A 23549-nucleotide genomic window follows, 5' to 3' on the forward strand; every position below is an offset into this window, starting at 1 on the left:
TCTGTGGAAGGAGTGTGGGGTAACTTATAAGTTCACCACTCCTTACCACCCTCAAGGTAATGGGTTGGTTGAAAGATTCAACCGTACCCTTAAAGGCATGATTATGGGTCTTGAAGAACCAACGAGGCGTAAATGGGACGTCCTCTTGCCATGCCTGTTGGTTGCTTACCGTGAGGTGCCACAGAAGTCTCTAGGGTTCAGCCCCTTTGAGCTTTTGTATGGTCACCCGGTAAGAGGACCTTTGAGTCTGGTCAAAGAAGGCTGGGAGCAATCTCCCAGGAAACCTCCCCAGGATGTATACAGTTACATGCTGGCCTTTAGGAACCAGACTAGGCGCTTCAGGGATCTTGCTCAGGCAAATCTGGAGGCCAGCCAGGAGGAGATGAAGCGGTGGTACGACCAGAGGGCCACTCTGGTAGAGCTTCAGCCTGGACAGAAAGTTTGGGTCATGTCCCCTGTGGAACCTTGTGCGCTCAAGGACAGGTGGACTGGACCATTCGAGGTTGTGGAGAAGAAGAGCGATGTCACCTACCTGGTGGATTTAAAGTCTCCCAGGAACCCCTTGCGGGTCCTGCATGTCAACCGTGTGAAGCCCCACTTAGAAAGGTCCGAAGTGGGCATGCTCCTAGCTACAGATGCTGGAATGGAGGAGGAGAGTGAGCCTCTTCCTGACCTCCTGTATGCAAAAGAGCAAGATGGGTCAGTGGATGGTGTTGTCCTCTCTGACACACTGACCCCGGAACAGCAGCAGGATTGTCGCCATTTGTTGGGGCAATTCCCTGATCTGTTTTCCTTGATTCCTGGTGTTACTCAGTGGTGTGTCCATGATGTAGACACCGGGGACAGCACTCCTGTCAAGCACAAGGCTTACAGAGTGACTGACAAGGTCAGAGCATACATCAAGGAGGAGGTCTCCAAGATGTTTGCCCTAGGGGTGGTTGAGTCCTCTAGCAGTCCTTGGGCCAGCCCCGTGGTCTTGGTTCCAAAGGCTGCAGCGCCTGGTGCTTCACCGGAACTTCGGTTCTGTGTGGATTACCGAGGACTCAATTCAGTCACCAAGACTGACGCGCACCCCATCCCCAGAGCTGATGAGCTCATCGATCGGTTAGGGGCTGCCCAGTACCTTAGTACGTTTGATCTAACGTCTGGGTACTGGCAGATCGCCTTGACCGATGGGGCAAAAGAGAGGTCAGCATTCTCCACACCAGATGGGCACTACCAGTTCCGGGTTATGCCCTTTGGGATGAAGAATGCCCCTGCCACCTTCCAGAGGTTGGTCAACCAGGTCTTGGCTGGACTGGAGGATTTCAGTGCCGCCTACCTGGACGACATCGCAGTGTTCAGCGCCAGCTGGGAAGAACACTTGTGCCACCTCCAGGAAGTGTTGTTGGCCCTGCGCAGAGCAGGCCTCACAATCAAAGCCAGTAAGTGCCAGATTGGGCAGGGTTCAGTGGTGTACTTGGGGCACCAAGTAGGGAGCGGCAAGGTGGCCCCCCTGCAACCCAAGATTGATACCATCCTGGCATGGGCACCGCCCAAAACCCAGACTCAGGTGAGAGCCTTCCTGGGTCTCACGGGTTACTACAGGAGGTTTGTCAAGGATTATGGTAACATTGTGCACCCCTTGACTTCGCTGACTTCCAGGAAGCAGCCACGACTTGTGAACTGGACTGACGCCTGTCAGACGGCCTTTGACACCCTGAAAACTGCAATGTGCACAGCACCCATACTCCAGGCACCCGACTTTTCTAAAGAATTTGTTGTCCAGACGGACGCTTCAGAGCATGGCGTGGGGGCTGTTCTAGCTCAGGTGAATGAAGAGGGCCGAGACTTACCTGTAGCCTTCATCAGCAGGAGGTTACTTCCCAGGGAACAGAGGTGGAGTGCGATAGAAAGAGAAGCATTTGCTGTGGTCTGGGCACTGAAAAAGCTGAGACCCTACCTGTTTGGGACTCACTTCCGGGTGCAGACAGACCACAGGCCCCTCAGATGGTTGATGCAGATGAGGGGTGAGAATCCAAAGCTGTTGAGGTGGTCCATTTCCCTACAGGGGATGGACTTCACGGTGGAACACCGCCCTGGCACAGATCACGCCAATGCTGATGGTCTGTCCAGATTTTTCCGCCTTAGTGATGAGGACTCCCTAGGGTAAGGGTAGTTCTCCCCACATTTCAGCTGGAGGGGACACGTGTTAGACCTGGCGTCATTGGCATGAGTCTCTCCTCCATTTTTTCTGTTTGCCTCCTCTGTTTACGATGTTTTTGCTGGTATATGCTTTGGGCACTGTGCCACTGCTGATCAGTGTCACAGTGCAAGTGCTCCCTATGTGAAATTGCTGTATTGATTTACTTCCATGTTTGGCTTATTTGGTTTACTATCAGTCCCTAGTAGAGTGCACCAGGAGTGCCAGGGCTTGTAAATACAAATGCTGCTAGTGGGCTTGCAGCACATGTTGTGCCACCCACAAGAGCGGCCTAGTAAAAGTATGTCTGAAGGTCTACCATTGCTAGACCACGTGCAGTCTGACTGTCACGAGGACTGCGCAAGTACACCTACTTGCCAGTCCCTAAACCTTCCCTTAACTTCATGTTAGTCACCCCTATGGTAGGCCCACGGGCAGGGTGCATTGTAAGCATAAGGTAGGACAAGCCTGACAAGGTTGGCATGTCCTAATAGTGAATTACAGCCATAGTCGTTTTTCACTATTGTAAGGTAACCTGCTCTCCATCAGTTAGAATGGGCTGCCAGGATTATTAATGCTATAATCCTAGCGGGCTCGGGGAGCATGGTGCAATGTCGAGTTTGGTATCCCTGAACTCAGGGTTTAATAACGCATCCGTTTGTGTGGATGGTTTTTGGACTCTGTGTTTGAAAATAGCACTTTTAGAAAGTAGCTATTTTCTTGTCTAACTGTCTACCGGTCTCTGCTGGTTCTGGTGTGCGTGTGACAGGAGCTGGGTGGCTCCAGTGAGTCTGAATGAGTCAGTGTGGGATGAGTGGGGCATTTGCATTGAGAGTAGGGGAGAGTAGCTCTTGATAGCCTGCCCTGCCTGATACAATGTTGGCTCCGCCCCCCTGCCAGGCGACTGATGACTCTGTGCTTGCCTGGGACTTTCCTGGCCCGCCTCCTGCCGGGCAGCTGATGGCCCTGCCCCTGCCAGTGACAATGCTGGCTCCGCTCCTGCTGAGCGGCTGAGGACTCTGCCCTGCCCAGTGAATAGGCCAGGTGCTTCGGCCTGGCAACACCCACAACAAACCCAGGATGGGGGGAAACTCCCCTGCATGGACAAAGGGATCAAAGCCAAAAAGGGGTATAAGAGAAGGACCCCTGAACCAAGAATTCAGATCACTTCTGACAAGGAAACCTGAACCAAGGACAAGAAGCCTGCTGATCTAAGGACTGCCTACCCCTTCTGCCAGAGTGCTGTTTGTTGGGGGAATCCTGCATTGCTTCTTTATTTTTGCCAAGGAACCAGGAGAGAGGAACTTTGTGTGTACTCTCACTCTTTGCTGAGAAAATCTCCAAGGGCTGGAAGAGTGCCAGTCTCCTGTTGAAGTCACAGGGCTAAAGGACTTCATCTGCTTAAAGTGCTATTTGCTGGGATTTGTGAATCCAGCACCTCTGAAAGAATCCAGCAATCTCGACGCCGACGGACGCCGCCGAATCCAGCTCGACATCGTGAGTAACGGCTCCAGTGTCCCGCTTCCTCGACGCCGGCCGCCGGGCCCGATCGACGCCAGCAGCAACGCCAGTGAGTAGTGAGTTCGGCTCCAGCTCCAAGTGACCCCGTGTCTGCACCGCTGCTGATCGCATCGACTTCGAGCCCTCTCGACGCCGTGAGCGCTGCTCACTCTTGCAACATCGACATCGACGACGTCGTATCCTGCTTCATCCCGTGAGCGCTGCTCCCGCCTGACTTCGGTCGACGCCGCTGCAGATCGCCCCGACTCCGAGGCCCGATCGACGCCGAAGACGCGACGCCGGACATCTCGACGCCGCTGATCATCGAGTGCTTCACTTTTCCAAGGTACTGTGTTGTTGGGGTCTGTGCGACTCCGGGCTCGACGTAGCGCTCCTCGCGGTCGACGCCGAACCTTTGGATTAACTTTGCCTCGACGTCGTGTGACTCCCGTGTGGGTTACATTGTTGCCAAGAACTGTGTTTTAGAGAAGAAGAGTTGCTTTTGATACTAAAGACTTTGTGCTAAGAAGAAACCGTGCTTGAACTATTATTTTTCCTTCCAAGAGTATTTATTGAGACTGTGGTATATTTTTGTCGTTATTTGGTCTTGTGCTAAACCTTATATAAAAATACTTATTTTTATAATACTACTGTGTCGTGTCCATTTGTAGTGTATTCACTTTATTACTGTATGTGGTCATAAATGCTTAACGCACTGCCTCTGAGATAAGCCTGTCTGCTTTGCCAAGCTACCAAGGGGGTCAGCAGGGGTTATCTAAGTGTGTGATCTCCTTGCCCTGACTAGAAAAGGTGTGTCCCTATTTGTCAGAAGTGTATACCTCTGCCAACTAGAGACAGCCGCTTCTAACACTGCCGATAATAGAACCCGGTCCCCCAGCATCGAGGTCGACTGCTCAAGTCGTAAGGCCACATCCTCTGCCCATTACGAGCTCTATAGTTGGCAGCTCTGGCCATTATGCGACATCCTCTCCCGAAAGGATGCCAAATCATCTCCCTAGCCTTGGCCTCAGTTCCACATTTTCTGTTTATGGTTAAATCACTTAAACTCCCCGTTTCTAAATACCAGTAGGTTTCACCTGTGCGAACTCTATTGTTTTTAGGTCTCAGCTAGACAGTGCATGCACTGTCTCGAATAGATGTGTTGTGCTCTGTGGGCTTACAGGCCACCCATCTCCTACCATTGATAAACTTCATATTATTTGAGGCCTCTCCTTGTGTTAGGCCCTCCCATTGTGCATGGACCAAGTACATGTCTCTTTACACTGCTCCTGGTTTGTGCAGCTATTTGATTTTATTTTCAAACTCTCCATAGGAAACTTGTGTTTTCAGGCCATCTCCCTTGTACACATAAAAACATGCCACTAAAATGTATGCCTGTGTACATAAACAAATGCATTTCTTAAAAAGTTGTCAGAACACAAACAGCAATTGTTTATTATAGTTTGTTTTGCACAATCTGATGGTACTGGAGCTCCAGCTCCATCCTCCGACTAGTGCAAACATGAGCCAATGGTATTGGAGCACTTTAAGTGCTCACCAGTTACATTCCACAATGACACATTCATTTTTGTTGCTGATCCTGCTTCAATTAAGGTATTTTTTTTACCTCTTTATTGTTGCTTCCTCCCGCCCTCCTCATCCCCTTCCGGTTCACTGCTTGACCCGTCTCCCCACTACCTCCCCTTTTACTGCTGCTTTTTGTTTTTTGCACAATCTGATAGCATTGGAGTTCTGTTCCATCCTCCATCTTGCCGTAGTCTCCCTTGTACACAAACAATATACCACTAAAATGCAGGCACATGTACATTATCAAATGCAATTTTCAAAAAGTTGTTAAAACATGAAAAGCATTTCTTTATGGTAGTGGAGCGCTCGCTCCATCCTCCATCTTGCCATAGCGCGAACACGAGCCTTGGGTATTGGAGTGCTTTATGTGCTCCTCAGTTACATTCCATAATGACACATTAATTTTTGTCGCTGATCCTGCTTCAATTACGGTATTTTTTCCCCCTTCATTGTTGCTTCCTCCCACTCTCTCCTGTAATTGCTTGCCCATCTTCTCATCCCCTCCTGCTTCCCTGCTTGACCCATCTCCCCACTACCTCCTCAGTCACTGCTGCTTTTATTTTTTATCACAATCCAATGGTATTGAAGCCTTGTTCCATCCTCCATCTAGCCGTAGTGATAACACTAGCCGATGGTATAGGAGCACTTTAAGTGCTCACCAGTTACTTTACACAACGACACATTCATTTTCGTATATGTAATGTCGTGATAATTAAAGCGACTCCACACACACACGGGGTGTAGTCTGCTCGGCCCCCGTGTACAAGTGTAAGTTGGTGCCGTCTGGTGTACGGTTAGAGATAGTTGATAAATAGCCCAATGGGGTGGGCATGGCCAATAGTTAGGGTGACCACGAGAGTGAGCACTGTGTCTGAGTGGTTATTGCCCTGTCCACATCGCCCTACTGACAACACTATACTGGCAACAAGGGGGGGCCCACTCTTTCCTCGCGTGTCTCCCCATCATATCACGCGCCCGGCCACTCACCCCGTGATCCTGGTCATGCTGGCTGCCCACCCGCTGTATCGGCTGTGGCCCCAGACGCCCTCCGACTGAGTTGCTGCTGGCTGCATGCTGCCGCCTGCTGCCGCTGTTGCACTTCGCTGTCCGGGCAGTGCTCCCTTCCCACATCCTCCCCACGGTGCTCTAGCATCCAGCCTCGTCCCTGAGAACAGGTTGCCGCAATGCTGGCTCCTGCACCTGGGAGGTGTTGACATCCACAAGATATCCAAGTCGGTGGTGGAAGTAGGTACCCCACAAAACTATGCATCACTGAGAGATGCCATCAACGCCCCTTTTGAACCCTAAGCCAATCCCGATTACAAGCAATTCCTCCTATGCCACACCTGGCTGCTTCCAGAGTAGTCCATAGACGATTTCCATAGTCGGCTGAGAGAACAGGCCACTACCTGTATCCTTCAGGACGAGAACAGTGAGATTTGTGCCCAATTCATTCAGGGATGTGCATCTTCCAAACTTTTGGAAAGAACCCTCCAGTAGCCCAACATGTCGATGAGGGACATACTAAACTTATGCCGCTCAAAAAAGCTCTTAAAAGCTTGGGCTGCCCACTTTGTCTATCTCAGTTAAAGTGGAGCCTGTCAATGCCATTCAAAAAAGGAGCACACAGACAAAGGAGAGCACGCCAAGCACCCGCCGAGCCGTGCCAAACAAGGATCACAGTTTCGCCCTCATGGATGGTGTGGTGGTCTGCTCCCTCATGCTGGCACCTACCCCGCATATGGGAAGACCTGCAGTGCATGTGGCGGAGGTCTGCCGATCATCACAAGGATGACAATCCAACACCTCATGTAAAATCATCCGCACAGTAGAGCCACTTCTGGACATCCTGTCAGAGGAAGATATCGATAATGAAAATGCAACTGTCGTCCACGTGATCAAGACACTTGGCGCCCTCATAGAAAGCCGTTAGTCTGCTCCTATGTGCCAGGTAGAAGTGCAGAAGCAAACCGTTCCCGCCCTTATAGACACTGGGGCGTCGTTCAATCTTATGGCCGAAGGTGTCTACCACACCCTGCCAGACCCTCCAACGCTCCGGCATACCAGTATACAGGTTTACGCTTTTGGCAACTGCTCCCTACTGCAACTCCGCGGCGTGTTCCATGCGGACCTTACCCACAAATCAATCCAACCAAGGGCAAAGGTGTACGTGTTGCACAAGGGGTCTGAATTCCTCCTCAGCTGTTGCACTTCCCAGGACCTCAACCTCATACAGTTTGCATTCAGCGTGCATGAGCAAGGTCTAAGCCACCTTCTACAGGATTTCACACCATTCTTCGAAGGGATTGGCTGCCTCACTTGTCCAGCTATTCAACTTCATATTGATGAATCTGTAGCTCCCGTCGCCCTCAGACATCACCGGATAGCCTTTCAATTCTGGCCCACAGTGGAAGCTGAGCTGAAACTCAGAGCGAGTGAAGGGCCTCACCTCATGGGTATCCTCGATCGTAGTGGTGAAGAAGCCCAAGCAGCCGGAATCCTTCTGGATTTGGGTGGATATGAGGATACCAAACCTGGCAATTAAGTGCGAAAGACATCTGATGCCAACCATTGGAAAGTTGTCAGGCTCAAAGTGGTTTTCGAAAATGGACCTCAGGTCAGGCTACCACCAAATCCCGCTGCATCCGAAATCTTGCCCCTTCTGCACCTTTTGAACACATGCTGGCCTATGGAGACACACCATACTCAACTTCAGCATCTCCAGCGCATTTGAGGTATTCAAGAACATTGTAATGACTGTCCTGCAGGGTCTACCAGGTGCGCTGAATGTGAGCAATTTCATCCTAGTTCACTCAGTCACACTTGAGGAACACCTGACCCACCTCCATGCATTTTTGGAGAGGTTAGCAAAGCCTGGTTGAAGCTGCATTGAGAATAGTGTGATTTCCTGCAAACAGACATCAGTTTCTTCGGGTACCACTTTTCGGACAACGGCATCGGCCTGACCTAGAGAAAGAAAAGGACATACAGGAGGCTCCAACTCACTCCTTGGAGTCAGGAATCTGCAGTTTCTTTGGGATGGTGACGTACTGTGGGCGCTCCATGAAAAATCTATTGGATGTCACTGGCCCCCTTCAAGAGCTGCCCAAAGCATTCAGCCCATGGGTGTGGGGGCTAGAACAGGAAGAAGCATTCCAACAGATGAAGGCCGCTCTGTCTAAGGACACCACCCTGGCATATTTCAATCTACTGAAAGAGTCGCAGTCGACCTGAGAGCAGTGTTTGCCCAAAGACAAGAATGCAGTGAGAGGGCCCAATATCGTTTGCCAGCCGCACGCTCACCCATGCGGAGCAGCACTACTCCCAAATCGAGCCGGAAGTGATCGCCATCCTTTGGGGCTGCTGGCATTTCTACATATACCTGTACGGGCACGGGTTCTCGCCATTGGTCCCCCCGTTTCAGGGATCCTCGTCACGTTCTCCTCCCAGGATCGAAAAGTGGATCCTACAGCTGCAAGAATTCAAATTCACTGTGAGTTACCAACCAGGCATTTTACTCAGACACACCCGGCCAGCCACACTCCAACAGGCAGACAAAGCCAAGGAGACAGAAGAGAATGGCAGGTTTGCTTTCTGGCTTTTTGTTGCCTGATAAATATCGGTCCCTTTAACACAGTTTTCTGTGTTAAAGGGGTGCGCAATGGGTGTTGCTGGGGCATTCCCAGAAACAACCATGGCTTTTTGACACTGCTCCAGATTGACGAGTAATCGTAAAACGGAGGCTGCGCCAAAATCTTACGCCTCCCCAGGGGAGGCATAAGGGAGGTATAACGAGGAGAAATATCTTTATTTCTCCTCGTTTTTCCTAATGCAGTACACATAGAAAGAGGAAAAAGCCTCTTGTGATTATTTTTGTACAGGAAAGTTTCCCTTCCAGTACAAAAATAAAGAACCCCGCAACGCAGACACCCTTGCACCATGGTGCAAAGGTGCCTGCGTTGGCGCACGGCAGCCCATTGTGGGCCGGAGTTGGGGAAAAGGACAGGAATGCACCATATCTGCCCTTTTCTTTAGCCGTAGGGGCGCTGCCCTACAGCAAAATCTCATAAATGAGGCCCTAGAAGTGTAGTTCAATTTGCTTAGGTCCATTTTATAACCTACCCTACTATCAAAGTGCCCATAGAGTTAGAATAGTAATTACATACTTCATTAAGGTCAATGGCCAGTCCTCCTAATAATAGGTATGTTATGTTGTATGTGCGTGAACACAATTATTTCAGGGTTAGGGACGTGGCTCATGAAGATTGGCCATTGACCATAATGAAGTGTGTATTTACAATTCTAATTCCACACACACACTTTGATAGTAGGGTATGTTATAAAGCGGACCGAGGCAAATATAACAGCACTTTTGTATTTTTTTATAAACTTGCTCCAAAAAGACCTAAACTAGCCTCATGCTGCACCACTCCTCACGCAGACAGTGTTTGTCTGGTTCACTTAGGGTATACCCATGGTATGAGGACTGATCCAGTCCTCACAGCACAGGTTATACATTCCCACACACACACATAAACACGCACAGACACACTCTCACACACACTCTTGTGACGTGGCTCTGCAAAGCCATTTGCAGATGAGAGAGCTCTAATGTGTCTGACTCCTACTACGACTATCCAAACAAGCATAACACATGGGGAGGATTTAGAGACACCTGAGAGTTTTCATCTTCCTGAAAACATTATATTTTCTTTTTGGGATGTAGAAAATTGACTGTATAGCCTCAATATTTTAAAGAACACAAAATGGTGCCCAACATGGTGCTTGGCGTCTGAGGTTTCCTGGCGAACAGGTAACTCCGACGAAAAATGATATACACAAAAGCTAAAACAGAAACATCCAGAGGTATTTTAAGATCGTCCTCAGAATTACGAATGGTGTCCCCTGGTGTAATTGAGGTTTATTAGGCACATAATAATTACAAAGGATATACTAATATTGTTATTTGAATCTTTCTAAGCAATGGTTGAAGTGGAAGAGAAGCTAAAATACATACCAGGCATATACCTGATATACACTATACACTCCCCCCCAGGCGGCGCCAGGTGCGGCTGCACCGGTCGCACAGCCTCAGAGCGGGCCCTGCATACAAGTTTTTTGTTGGAGGTAGGAGAGATGGTGCTGTGCCAATAGCACTTATGCATAAATCATTCAAAATCATGTTTTACTTCAACAATCATTCTCTTTCAGAACTGGCAGTGTTTCTTTTCTATTTTGTTTCCATTTACATACTTTTTTTTATTTGTTATAAATAGATATATTTATTTGCACAACTAATTAAAATCATTGCAATTCATACAAAAAGAACATAAAAAGCACTTTCTGCTCTCGATTTAAAAGTTTGTTTTTTTCAAAAGGAAAAGGGAGGAAGTTCATAGCTAACACAGCGGAGGTTCATGTTTGATATCTGCCGGTAAAATTGAGTTAATCTTGATCATGAATTTTACAAATCGGGCAGCCATCTGAGCTGTCCCCCTTCATACACTCCTCTAAGTCTGCTTGCATGTCCGCACGTTGAGAATGCTCCAGATGGGGTGCAACCCAAAAATTTGAAAGGGGAGTAACATTCTACAGATGCACAAAACATGTATTAAGTTTTCTTCCCCGTTGTTGCAAAAACGACACTGAGAGGGCATATCTGCCTTGTACCTCCATCCATATTTGTATGCCATCAGGGGGATTAGGCCAAAGCGTAGTCTCATTAACTGGTGTTTCACCAATGGCTTCATGGAGGAAGACAGATAATATGAAATGTTTTTAAGATCATAAAGTTTTAACGCCCAGCTGCCATGGGATAGATTTTTCAAGGCTGATGCATCGTGTTCCACTGAGAGGATCTTTGCTTGTTTAGTCAAAACTTTGGCAGCCACCTCTATAGGCAGCAAACTTGTCTATAAATCATGAGCTTCTAGTGCGTCCAAGCAGAATATAAAACATGTATTCCAGGAAGTGCTGGGGTTGTTTAACAGTGACCAGATACAACTCTTTAGTGTGAAGTCATGAGCCATTTTGGTTTTTGCACAGTAGGCAATGATTCTTGCTTTCATTATCCAATGATGGGAAAACAGGCTGAACTCCATATGGCTTTGGGCATGAGAGGTCGAGTTGGGTAGGTGACACACTCTGCGAAAACAGGCTGATTGCCTTCTATCCAACCAGGTGAACATTTTTTCTTTAAAAGCTGTGGCGCCAAAGGCTATAGTGGATAGTAATTTGGCATCTATCACTCTGAATAACGGGATGAAGTCTGGAGAATGGAGAGCTTTCTTGGTTCTTAAGAAGGCCCCCTCCAGGCTGTGAGCCTCACCTTGCATTGCAGCAATTTCGGACCGGGGCTCCCTCTGTGGTGTATCCAGACTCCAAGATATTATTATGTGGCAACTACCTCTAAAGCTTTCCCGGCGATGCACCAGGGGCGCTGTCTCACTCAACATCTCGAAACTATCATCACCTCAGTTTTAGAGATATTAATCTTCAGAGCGTTTGTTTCACAATATATTGCCAAGGAATCAAAAAGTCATTGAAGGCCCACCTGAGTTTGATCAAAGAGAATCGTGTCATCTGCGTATTGCATTGACTGGATTTTAACAGATGCGATTCTTGGTGGAAAAGCTCGAGGGCAGGCCAGCCACTCAGGTAAATCTGCGAGATACAAATTAAAGAGTACAGGAGCCAAATTGCATCCCTGCTTTAGGCTTCTGTTGGTCATGATTTTATTGGTTGTAGACCAACCAGCAGAAACTTTTATTTTGACCCAGGTATCGGAATACAGAGCGATAAGTGTATTCAATAGGGCCTGCGGGATGCCATATTTGAACAATTTCTCCCAAAGCCTGGTACGGACGACATTGTCAAATGCCTTTTGGAAATCAATAAATCCCAAGAACAGCGATTTTCTCTTTGTTGCAAATGATTTATTTCCAAAAAGATTATATTTTCTTTCAATATTTTGCCTCCTTAATAGTACAAATATCTCATTGTTACCACATCCTTCTTTGTGTTTTAATGTTTTTCAGATATTGTCACCAAAATCTGCGTTTGTGGGGAACAGACAGCTCATGAAGGAGGCATAGCTTATTGTTGAGTGGATGCGACGACATGGAGGAGAGATGCAGAGAGAGGACTTTACTGTCCATCTTAGATCTACATTCTAAACCTCAATTACCACAGTGATATACAGTACACTACGACAAACTCAGCGCTACAGGGCCGGACTGGCTACCGGACAGTTAGGAATGCTGCTGAGCTGGGGGGTGATTTAGTTAATGGGGACCTGCGTGAGCTAAACGAAATTCTTTTTGCTTTCATTATTTCGCAGCACACGCAGGTCTCCATGGACGAAATCAGCCTCCACTGCAGTAAAATCAGGCAGCAGCTCAGCAGCATTCCTAACTGCCCGGTAGCCAGTGCAGCGCTATTAGAAAAAAAACATGCTTCGCTGCAAAATAGAAAAGAAACGCAGTCAAATAAACATGATTAGATCCTGTACCTCATCAAACCCTCAAATGACAAATCGTAGAGGCAAAGTAATTAGGTGTCCAAGGTCTTAAACTCTAGAATGGACCACAGAATAAGACCAGAGCCCAATCACCTCTTGGCCTGAAAACTGCTGAAGAATGAACTCAGACAGACCTTCATCTGATCTGTGGTGTCAACAAGTGCACTGATGGAGTGAGACTAGAGCTGAGACGCTGCTCCTCACATTCAATTGGACTGTACCGCCTCCCCTTAGGATACGTTGATATTGACTCCTGTTTATTGCCAGGTTCTTTAGCAGCACCAAGGCTGCATGTTCACCAATTTATATGTATACGCTGTGGCTCATTGCCTGGCCCCACGTTTAATGTAAAAATCTGAATCCGAACATGTTCTGCAATGTTTGCTAACGCCTTAACATAAAAGCATGTGTTCAAGGGAAAGTAAAAATATTAGACAGTGCTGCTGTACATCAGGAATCTCAATACTAATACAACTTTTTTTCACTTCTGAATTCAGGAGTCAATATAACCACCAACAGCGCAACACAAATCAATATCTACAAGAATTGAAAACGGCCAAAAATTTTAATAGGAGCGAAAGGGCTTATTTACAAGCCCCTTGAGCTGCCGGTGCATCACTTTTTCCCATATACAACGTGACACACCAGCGGCACAAAGGGCTTGTAAATAAGCCCCTAAATCTGACTTACCTTGGAAGGCCTAGCCACATGACCCACGACGGTGACCAAGTGGCATCGCATTCATTTTCGTTAATTGTGTTAATCTCTTCGGTAACTGGGGTCGGTTCTTCAACAATTTCCACCTCCAATATTTTCAGATTGACAACTGACAAGGCAGCACTGGCTTTGAGAGCACGCACTGCCTCGCTGTGACTCAGATTGGTGAGGTCCATGCCATTGATGTTCAAAAGCACATCACCTGAGAAGGGACAAATAATGCAGTTGAAAGGTAGATATCCACAGTTGGCGCTTTGTGGCACTATTTTCACTTAAATCTTCAAAATTGCATATCTCTGGTTCTAGTGAGTATATTTTAGTCATTTTGGTCTTAAATTATTGATTACATTTTACTCTACTGTTCTAAATTGGTGTGGAATTATTCCTGTATTGTGGTTTCACTTTATTACTATTTTAAGTGCTGCAGAAATACTTTACACATTGCCTCTAAGTTAAGCTACCCGAGGGTTAAGCACGGGTTAATTTAGGGTTTGGCTGTGACTTCACCCTGACAAGGATTGTGTTTTCTGCTTGAGTAGCGATTCACCCCTCTCAACCAGTAACCCAATTTTTAGGTCGAGCATTCGAGACCTCTTGTATATACTTTAGTATATATTTATATGTGTATGTATTTTGTGGACCCTGAAGATCAGCCCCAGGACTTGTCTGCTTCCACTTAGGGACTTTTTTTCTGTTCAACTGCCTCTATTTAACTGTCTTGATAGAAAGCGACCAGTAGAGGTCAGTAAAATACCGGAATTGCCTTCTGATGAGGGACTTTCTTTTTTATTTTTCTGGCAACAGTCTCTATTTAACTTTCTTGATAGAAAACGGCCAACAGAGGTCAGTAAAATACAAGAATCACTTTAGCTTTCTCTAGATTCCAGTCCATAGAAATTGTCCCCCTCTTGTATTTTCAGTGATATGACCACCAAAGGCCCTGATTTTATATTAAAAACAGAGCTATGCACTATATCATTTCCCGCTGAAAGGCAATATTTCTCTCCATGTGTTCCCATACCTGGCGTGTTGCGCAGTTTGGTGCTTACTTTCCCTCCATTTTAAAGAACAGTACATGTTTCAGCACCCAGGCTAATGTGTTGCACAGCTAAATACATATAAGGTCCCAAAGACGAGACCAATTGCATTGAAAATGCTTGTTTACAAGGGGCATGGCTAGTGACTTTCTTATTCCACCTGTGTTGCAATACGTGTAACATCTATCAGGGTTTGTTATCGATTCCACATTATTTCTGACAGATGAAATTGCATTTTACTGTGCAGAATTCATGTTTGATCCACACATGTTGGGTGTGTGCTGCTACCACAGAAATGAGGTACTACCCATAAATTACACACAGAACAACCATATAGTCAGGCACAAAGGAAATATCAGCATCACCAGCAAGAACCAACTGTGTGAAATGACGTCCTTACCCCGTTTTATTCTGCTGTCTCTCCCGAGACAGCCATGAGGCTGCACGCTAGTAACGAAGATGGGCAGCTCGCCGCTCTTACTTCCTCTTCCTCCTGCCACAGTCATTCCAAGGGATTCCTGGAGCTCCTTCTTGACAATAATCTGTTTTTCGTGACATATAACACATCTAGAGAGATCCTATAGCAAGGCATTACGGAAAATGGTTAACTGCAGAATACTACGAAGGACATCCAAGAGAAATGTGAATCACCTTTTTTGCACCATTTTATATACCACTATGAAAAGATGAAAAAGTGGAGACATTAATCTCTATATCAGTAGATAAGAAACACAAAGTGATAATCAGTGTCCACCCATGAGTGTCAGAGTCATCTTCTATTGCTTTCTGTCTGACCCCAGTGATGGAAGTACTGATGCTTTATAGAGCAGAACTTTGGAATGTTGGGAGCACCACTAAAGGCAAAGGAGCAGCTGAGGGCCAATAATGGCGGGAACAGGCCTTCAGTGGCAACAATGTTTATCTTTCTGTATCTCCCTTTCTAATTTAGAAAATTCTACCCTCAGCAGATGGCATGTTCTAATAGCATTCCAGCCCTTCTGCCTTGAGATACATTGATTGTTAAAGGTTGTTAAAGGCCCTCGTCCTCGTTATAGGCCCCCCCACCTGAGACCAGGCCTATAGCCTGGGCTCAGAGCCCTTAAAACCAGTACAGCCGTCTACCATTTTGTGGAAAACATGAATAGATAAATCTCAAATAAGCTGCCCAAACTTCACAGTCAGTAGGCATCTGATATCTAGTTGACAACCAAAAGAAGGAGGCTGATAGCTTATGGTGTTGTCTACCACAGGAGACACGACTTCCAAATACAGCAAAAGAGCTAAGCTTGACTTCTACTGTACTTTGCCTCCTGGAGGTCTATTCTTCCTAGTAGAATTACTTTCACACTTAAGGGACAGGGAAAGTTGAAGTGGAATAAAAATGATCAGAAACAATCCTAAAGAGTGTCCTTCAACCACACAGTATTGTTTGTATGAAAAGACACAAATTACCTACAGAGGCATGACAGGATATGTATAAAAAGAGCAATCTGTTAACTTAGAGCCCAAGGTTAGTGCTCCCAAGCGTGGTCAAAATGGGAGGTGATTCACACAACAAGCCACCTGGTAATGGACCCTAGAAACAAAGGCTTAGAAGTTCACAGCTAAATTAAACATATCCAGATCTCCAAGGTAAGTTAAAAGTGGATATTTCAAAAAGCAAATCAATCTGTCATTTTAGATGTGCAAACATCTTTGAACAAAGAGTATTCATATTAATCCTTCACGGCAGCAAAATGACAGTGGAAAACAACTGTGATCAAGACGGTTTGAAATACAACACAATAGGGAACACATGAAGCCTGCATGGTGGAAAATAGAGTAAGGATATAACAGTTCTCTACTCACACTATTCACCCCCACACCTCATGACTAACACAGAGATACTTGAGTTGAAGTGACTCGTAAGCAACAGGTACCTAGTGGATAAGAATACATTTCATATTTGTACCCGTGCCCAACATTACTCCATGGTCCCTTTCCCCTATTTAAAAACAAACATAAAAAAAGGTGTTCACTCTCTTGTCACTGAGCATGCCAAAGTCGACTTGAGTCTTTTTTAATTCGATAATTCAGCAGAACCGTAGCGTCATGTGATTGCAACAAGTACTTATGTCTTTTTGCAAGAATACACGGTCCACCAATGTTCTTCTACTCTGTCTCCTGAATTATTTGTCAGTCTTGCCTGCACAACACATGTACTGTACCGCGAGATGCATTGTTTACAATTCAGTGGACTTACCACCCGCCCGCAGCATACCATTGGTTGCTTTCATTATCACTCACATTTGAAATCTTTCGATTGCTTAGCTCCTGTGGACTTCCCTTTCTTTCTTGTGGTAGCCCCTCCCTGGAGCATGGATCAAGTGCATATGTTGTTCCTTGTCTTTGCTCTTCCTCATATTTTTGCAACACACTATTTTTTTAAATTATATAAGTGTTTCAGTATTAATCCTGGATGTGCAATATGATTTCCTACTTTTAGCGGGGATACAGCTTTTTATTTATGTTGCTTTTACTCTATCTGCTATTTCGATTTACTTACAACCATGACTGTACTCCTTTACGTCACTCCACTCTACGCAACTCAACACCACTCTATGCCACTCAAATCCATGTCACACCGCTCTGTGCCACTCTCAGCTACTCCAGTCTACACTATGCCCCTCCACGCTACTTCCTATTGACAAGTTATTACCCAATCAACCCATAGTATTTTAGGGGTTATTACATCAATGCGTCATTATATATGATTTCCAAAGGTTTTCCTATCCTTCTTCGGTGCATACTGTACCTGAAGTTATTGTACTTACACATGTGATCTACTTCCAGTAGGTGCAATCATAAACCCAATCCTGGTACAAATCGAAATGTCACCACCAGAGTGGTGGATAGCCCTAGTTAATGCACAAAGGATGTACTGACATCTCTTTTACCAAACTTTACATTACATTTCTCAGGGCAACTTTGTTTCTTTCCATTTAGTTTCCTACTGATTCTAGGCCTTCCTCTGCCATCCTTCACAGTCCTACTTTTCTCCTAGTGTGAGTGTAGCTAACTGGAATATGGAGTTTCATTCATTGCTTTTCTAGGTACTCGTGTATCGCCATTCACAAATAACTATGCGCCTCTCACAATCATCTCCTCATTTATTCTATTCTGCTGGCTGTTGCTTCTCACCATACGGGACAAATTCCCTTCAGAGCTACTAAAACAGGATCCAGGTGGCTCACCTGTATGCTTATGAGTACAGGACACCTCTACCCCCAACCTCAATGCTTTGTTGGCACCCCCAATGACCTCCTTCTTGAGGGATTCCCTAATTACCACCCTCCAACGGTGCCCCTCGTCTCTCCATAGACCTTCTCTCACATTTATTTTATTTATTTTATTGCACTACTCATCCCAATCAGAATGCTTTATGTCACACACACATATTTTATACAGACAGCAAATCATACAAGTGGTAAATTAAGGTATAGAAAACGTTACAAATCACAATGAGAGCTACAAGGTGCTGGGTTCCGGGTCAGTGGACTAATACATCTACTATAAGGAGCCGTGTGCAACCTCATGGTCACAGGTTCAAATCCCGGCAGGTCCACTCAGCCTTTCATCCTTCAGAGGTCGATAGAATGACCACCGTTGTGTTGGAAAGCAATAAACATTTGTTATTCAGTGGCAAGATACTCTTGGGTGAACGTGTGCTTCACAAATACACACTATGTTTAGGTGTAGGAGGCACATGCCATCCTTACTGGGTGGCATTATATGTAAAGAGTGCTTTGTCTGAAATAATAAATAATCAGGATTTAAACCGTAACCCATAGGTTGTGGTTATCTATGCTAATAAAACCTTATTACTATCCAAAGGAACCGTCTTTAGCAACCTTAGAATAAACACATTTTCAGGGGAAAAAAAAGTAATATTCTAAATCTATGGTTTGCCGTTTGCTCCTTGATGAGACATAAGAGATGAAGGACCTGAATCAAGAAGGTTACTTACATATTTGAGTAAGTTTACACTTTTGAGTACGTTTACTACTTTTCGGTATTCACAGTGTAAGTTATTACTTAAAATAGTGTAGTGCTGGACTTACTACTGTTTTGTTTTAGCCGGAATTTACACTCGAAGTTTCTGAATACTGAAAATACTAAACTTACTCATAATTGTTAGTTACCTTTGTGAATCAAGGGCCAAGAGCTTTACTCGCACCTATGTGCCCCTCCTACTTTGCTGATATCCATCCTCTATTCCTCGCTGGTCTCCTGGGCTGTGAGAAGTTTGAATACTTCCTGGAATTAATTGGTGTCTTCTTTTATATTATGCCGATACTGCTGCAATGTGTGTATTATTACAATGCCTTGCTTCTGAAGCATCGCCTGGCACACATCCCCCCTTTAATTACCCAGGAACGCAAATACCTGGAAACTCAAAGCACTGCGGACCTTGGCTGGAATATAGCACCTTGAGGTGGGGAGGCAACACTGGGCACTTTACTAGGCCATTGAAGGATTACCCTTGAGGTCCAATGATGCAGACACAACGGACTCTGCACAACGGTCCTGAAGCCTTAAAAGCCCCCAGAACCCCCCCCCCCCTCCAAGCCACTGCCAAGGGAGTTGGCTCCAAGAGAAGGATTGCGTTCAAAGTGCTCAATGTACGTGAGATCTATGTCTTTCCCCCGATGACCCCTCTTCTAATGAAAGATTTTTATGAAAGCAAGGTTGACAGCTCACTCCGGCGCAGAGGGCACCTCTTTTTCGTTCTGCCCGTCCTTCCTGTCTCAATGCCCCAGGAGTCTCTCAGGTCCTCTGTATCTCGGCATGGTAGAGGATCATCTGCTGAAAGTCTTTTTTTACTGCTCAGTGGGACCCAGGGGATGCTGTTGTCCTCCATTTGGAGCGCCACGCCAGCATTTTTCCTAGAGGAATTTAGCCCTTGGACCCGCCTTCACTTTCCAGAGGCAGCCCCCAAGCAGCAGATGCAAGGAGGATAGAGCCCCATCTTCACTGATCAACAACTTTAAAGGAGAGGGGGTGGCCTGCTTTAGGGCAACACATGACGGACAAAATTAAAGCAAACAGTAGTGGGCTCCAGGGCAGAACAATCGCAAGTCTAGCAGGGATATATGTGGGAGCACTTTCATGCCCTATGAAGACTCATGGGCCTGGCACTGTGACACTGGGGTAAGGGAGGTGTTGGTGTACATATCTGATGGATCTGCTTCGACACACACATACTAGTTACAAAATATACCATTGTATTGTATTGTACACTTATATAGCGCAGACTGTCACCCTACGGGTATCCTGGTGCTTGGAAAACTTAATCAGATGGAATCGGCAGGGAGCGGGGCTGAGTATGGGGGCCTAGAAGTCTCAGATTTTAGCAAATAGCCAAGTCTTTAGGCTCTTTCTGAAACACATATGAGAGTTAGCCCTGCCAAGGGCCACGCATCAGGCGTTAGACTAACACATTTTAGTGTGGTGGTCTGCATCACCGCACTGAAATGCAAAGAAACACAAAGTGACACGACACGGCTATCAAGCCGTAGTGCTGCGAATTCACCAATGCTGACTGAAACTACAGATGGACTAGCAGCGCACCATGACATGCGTGCTCCTCCCAGCAGGCTTGGGGGCTGGCTGAGCTAGCTATAATGTAACAATAGGAGTCCTGTGTCCTGGCATTACATATGGTGATTCTGACTGATGTCAGGAGGGGCAGTGCCCAATGGCTACTACCGAGATATCAGTCGACTCAGGTTGTGAATGACACATACTTTATTAGGTGCTGCGGGACGTTCTGCTGCTGCCTACTGCATTTTTAATAAAGTTGTAGGAGGCTGCGGCAATGGCAGCACTTCTCACACCGCCGCACAGTACGTTTTATAAATCACAATGAATGACACCTGCTACCGCAAGATCCAACCCCATGGACTGCGGCGGCCGCTGGAGCCTACATCAGAGCACACACTGTGCAGCTGCTGCTGATCCTAAGACTGATTGCCTGGGCGGTGCATTTGCCGTGGGCGTTGTTGTGGACAGGACTTTGAGGAGGCGGCCCTTAAACCAAATTGCAGTGGCTCACATCACAAGTAAGTGGTCATCAGCTTTGGAGGTGGTACAATGGATCCCATGTGCGGGCCAGACTCTCTGAGGCTCACCGACCCCCACCAGAGTCAGCGGCGGCTCACTCAGACTCAAAGTCGTAAGCCTGCTGAGTGGCAGTCAGTCGCAGGGGGAGCTGATTGCCTCTGGATTTTGGCTGCTGTGGTAATCATCCTGCAGACCGACTCACACAGACCCGACCCCACTGGTGCAGGCGCGGCTGGGCTGCTGCTGAGACTCATGTGTCACTCTCCAGTTATAGCGGGCCGCATCCGGCACAGCCCATTGCCTGCCTGTTGCCATGCCCGGCGTCGCTCCTCTCGTAGGAGTAATTGAAACTCTGTGTCATAGAAGACTGAGCAAGTATTGGCAGCAAGGGATCATAGATACCGCACCACTATGTGTGTTTGATATATTTAACACGGGTAAGTATTCCGACAGACTTCTAACAATTGCCCACCTACAGAAGATAGCTACCAATGATAGCTTTTCATATTCCAAAATATAAACATATAGAGAGGCAATTTATAACAAAAACCACAACTCAGCGCATTGTTGGGTTCATAGCGAATACACGATACAAGAGGTCCTTTCTTTGCTTATATTTATTCTTTTATTCAGCATCTTCTTATTCATGACAAACAATTCAGTACAACCAACCCGTTTCACCCAACATTTGGGCTTCTTCAGGGCCAGAAACAAACAAAATAGGGTGTTTCTAGAAATCCATAATTTCTCCCATTTGATTGCATGTCAGAGTGTTAACTCACTTGCAGTAAGACTCCGTTAAATGAATCTCAAATTATTCTATAAAATATGTACGTCGAATATGTACAAACTTTTGAATACACCGTTTGCCCACGTTGCATCATGTGCCGAACATGGGCTTGTGGACAAAATAATGAGATGATTTGACTTCGGACTATATATTCGACTTACATATTTATTTTAAAGTTTGATAGAGCGCGAACCAGACCCGTGAGGGTATCAGATCGCTTTACAGTATTAAGGGTGGTGTACAGCGCAAAGGGAAGGGAGGGATCAATTGGGTAAAAAAGGGGATACATAATGCAAGGAAACAAGTAGTCAAAGTACCAGCTACATGTGGGAAGGAAATTGCAACAGGTAGATACATTGTACAGGAAAGTACATATTCTCAACTCTTGGGGGAATGCTCAGTATCCATAGAAGGATAATAATGTAACGTGTTCGTTAGGCGAGGTATTTACCCATTAAGAAGGTTTTTGTCTCCTTCTTAAAATTTGCCAAGGACGGAAGTCTTCTGATGGCAGGTGGGAGAGAGTTCCAAATCCTTGGCGCAGCCCCAGTGAAGGCCCGGTTGTAGGTTTTCTTTTTCCGGGAGCGTGCAGGTTGTAGCAGTAGGTCTTTGGCAGAGCGGGAGTTTCTGGGTCCACCTGATACCACGAGGTTTTGTGCCAGAAGTGCAGGGGAGTTGTTATACAGAGCTTTGTGAGTAATGCAGGCCAGTTTAAATTGTATTCTGGCCTCTAGGGGAAGCCAGTTCAGCGCTTTGAGGTGGGGAGAGATGTGGTCGAATTTCTTTGAGCTGGTAAGTAGTCTGGCAGCGGTGTTGAGGCAGGCTTTCAATGGGGCCAGAGATTTTTTGGGTAGCCCTGCAAGGGTATACTCTAATCTAGAAATGACTAGTGCCTGTACTGCCGTTTTAAGGTCGGACACATCGAGGAAGGGTTTCAGGTTTCTTCAGGTGGGATCTAGCTGTTTTGTGGTTTCCATGCTGTGGCCTGATCTGAACCCGGATTGGAAGTCATCTAAAAAGTGATATTTGTTGATGTGTAGCCTCAGTTGCTGTTGTACACATTTTTCCAGAACTTTGGCTAGGAGTGGGATGTTAGAAATGGGTCTATAGTTCTCAGCGGAAGCAGGGTCCAGCATGTTTTTTTTAGGATGAGGACAACTTGGCCAGCCTTGGAATAATTGGAGATTCTGACAACGGAGTCTAACTGCAAGTGAGGTAACAACGCGGGCGTGGAATCATTTGTGTAGTCTGGAAAAATTGTAATTGCATGGTTTTGTTAATGGGGTTCCCAGTCTTTTATACATGTTGTAGGACGTTGTCTCTGTCATGGTAATTGGGAAAATGGCCATTAAGGGCCCTTGGTGGGTTCCTAAGGGTTGAAGTTGTCCCAAGTGCTCAGTGTCCTAGCTCGATGGAGAAGAAAGCAAACATTCGCTTAATATTTAATGTTTGTAGTATAGATTCTTCCAAGGAGACTTCAGTTGAGGGTCTCTGTCTGCTCCAGAGAGCGCAGAAATTTCAAGCCCTGTACATCCTCCAAACTTTCCTCAAGCTGGAGAATCTGTGTAGTCAGCATCTTGACGGTATCCTGTATGTCTAATTGCAGAGACTTTACTTCTCACTACATTGCATGGACTTTTTCTGGGCTTTTTCTCATAGCCATTCACAGTATATTGGCTCCTACAGAGGCTGTACTGTTCTTTGATTCGAGTGCCACCCTGCAGCTTTGAAATAACAGCATAATGTTCACCAGCAATGGATCGGTCTTTGACTATCCCTGGACTCTTTCAGATTTCTACTGGTCTGTTGAGTTTCTTTGGGTTCTGCTTTATATCGTACGATTATTTGCTGCTCTGAACAGGTTTTCTGATGTGCTTTTGGAGTCTTTTTTAAGCTGGCAACTAATCACTCCTCTTCATCACATCACCTTTGTGACACTGTATGAGTGGTCATGTATCCTGTGCTGAATCTGGGAAGCACGTACTACATGCAGCCACTGCTGCTGCGTGCTTCTTCAAGGAATAAACCAGTCTATTAAGCATCTCCCTATTATTCAGAGGGGAAGAAGAACGACCTGGGGAGTCAATACTGCTTTTCTTAAGAATCATGGCTCCT

The 23549-nt window shown here is 46.2% G+C and overlaps 1 protein-coding gene across 1 annotated transcript in view; it reads right to left on the minus strand.

The window, feature by feature from the left end:
* The window catches only part of LNX2 (ligand of numb-protein X 2), a 169307-nt gene that overhangs the window by 39714 nt on the left and 106044 nt on the right, over positions 1–23549 (minus strand). The window contains exons 7-8 of the mRNA XM_078655991.1: positions 14943–15120; positions 13479–13707 (exon numbers count right to left, since the gene is read on the minus strand). Coding sequence (XP_078512117.1) covers positions 13479–13707; positions 14943–15120 — 407 coding nt within the window. The remainder of the gene's footprint in view (positions 1–13478; positions 13708–14942; positions 15121–23549) is intronic.

The sequence above is a fragment of the Lissotriton helveticus genome, chromosome 8 (genome assembly GCF_964261635.1).
Source record: "Lissotriton helveticus chromosome 8, aLisHel1.1, whole genome shotgun sequence".
NCBI lineage: Eukaryota > Metazoa > Chordata > Amphibia > Caudata > Salamandridae > Lissotriton > Lissotriton helveticus.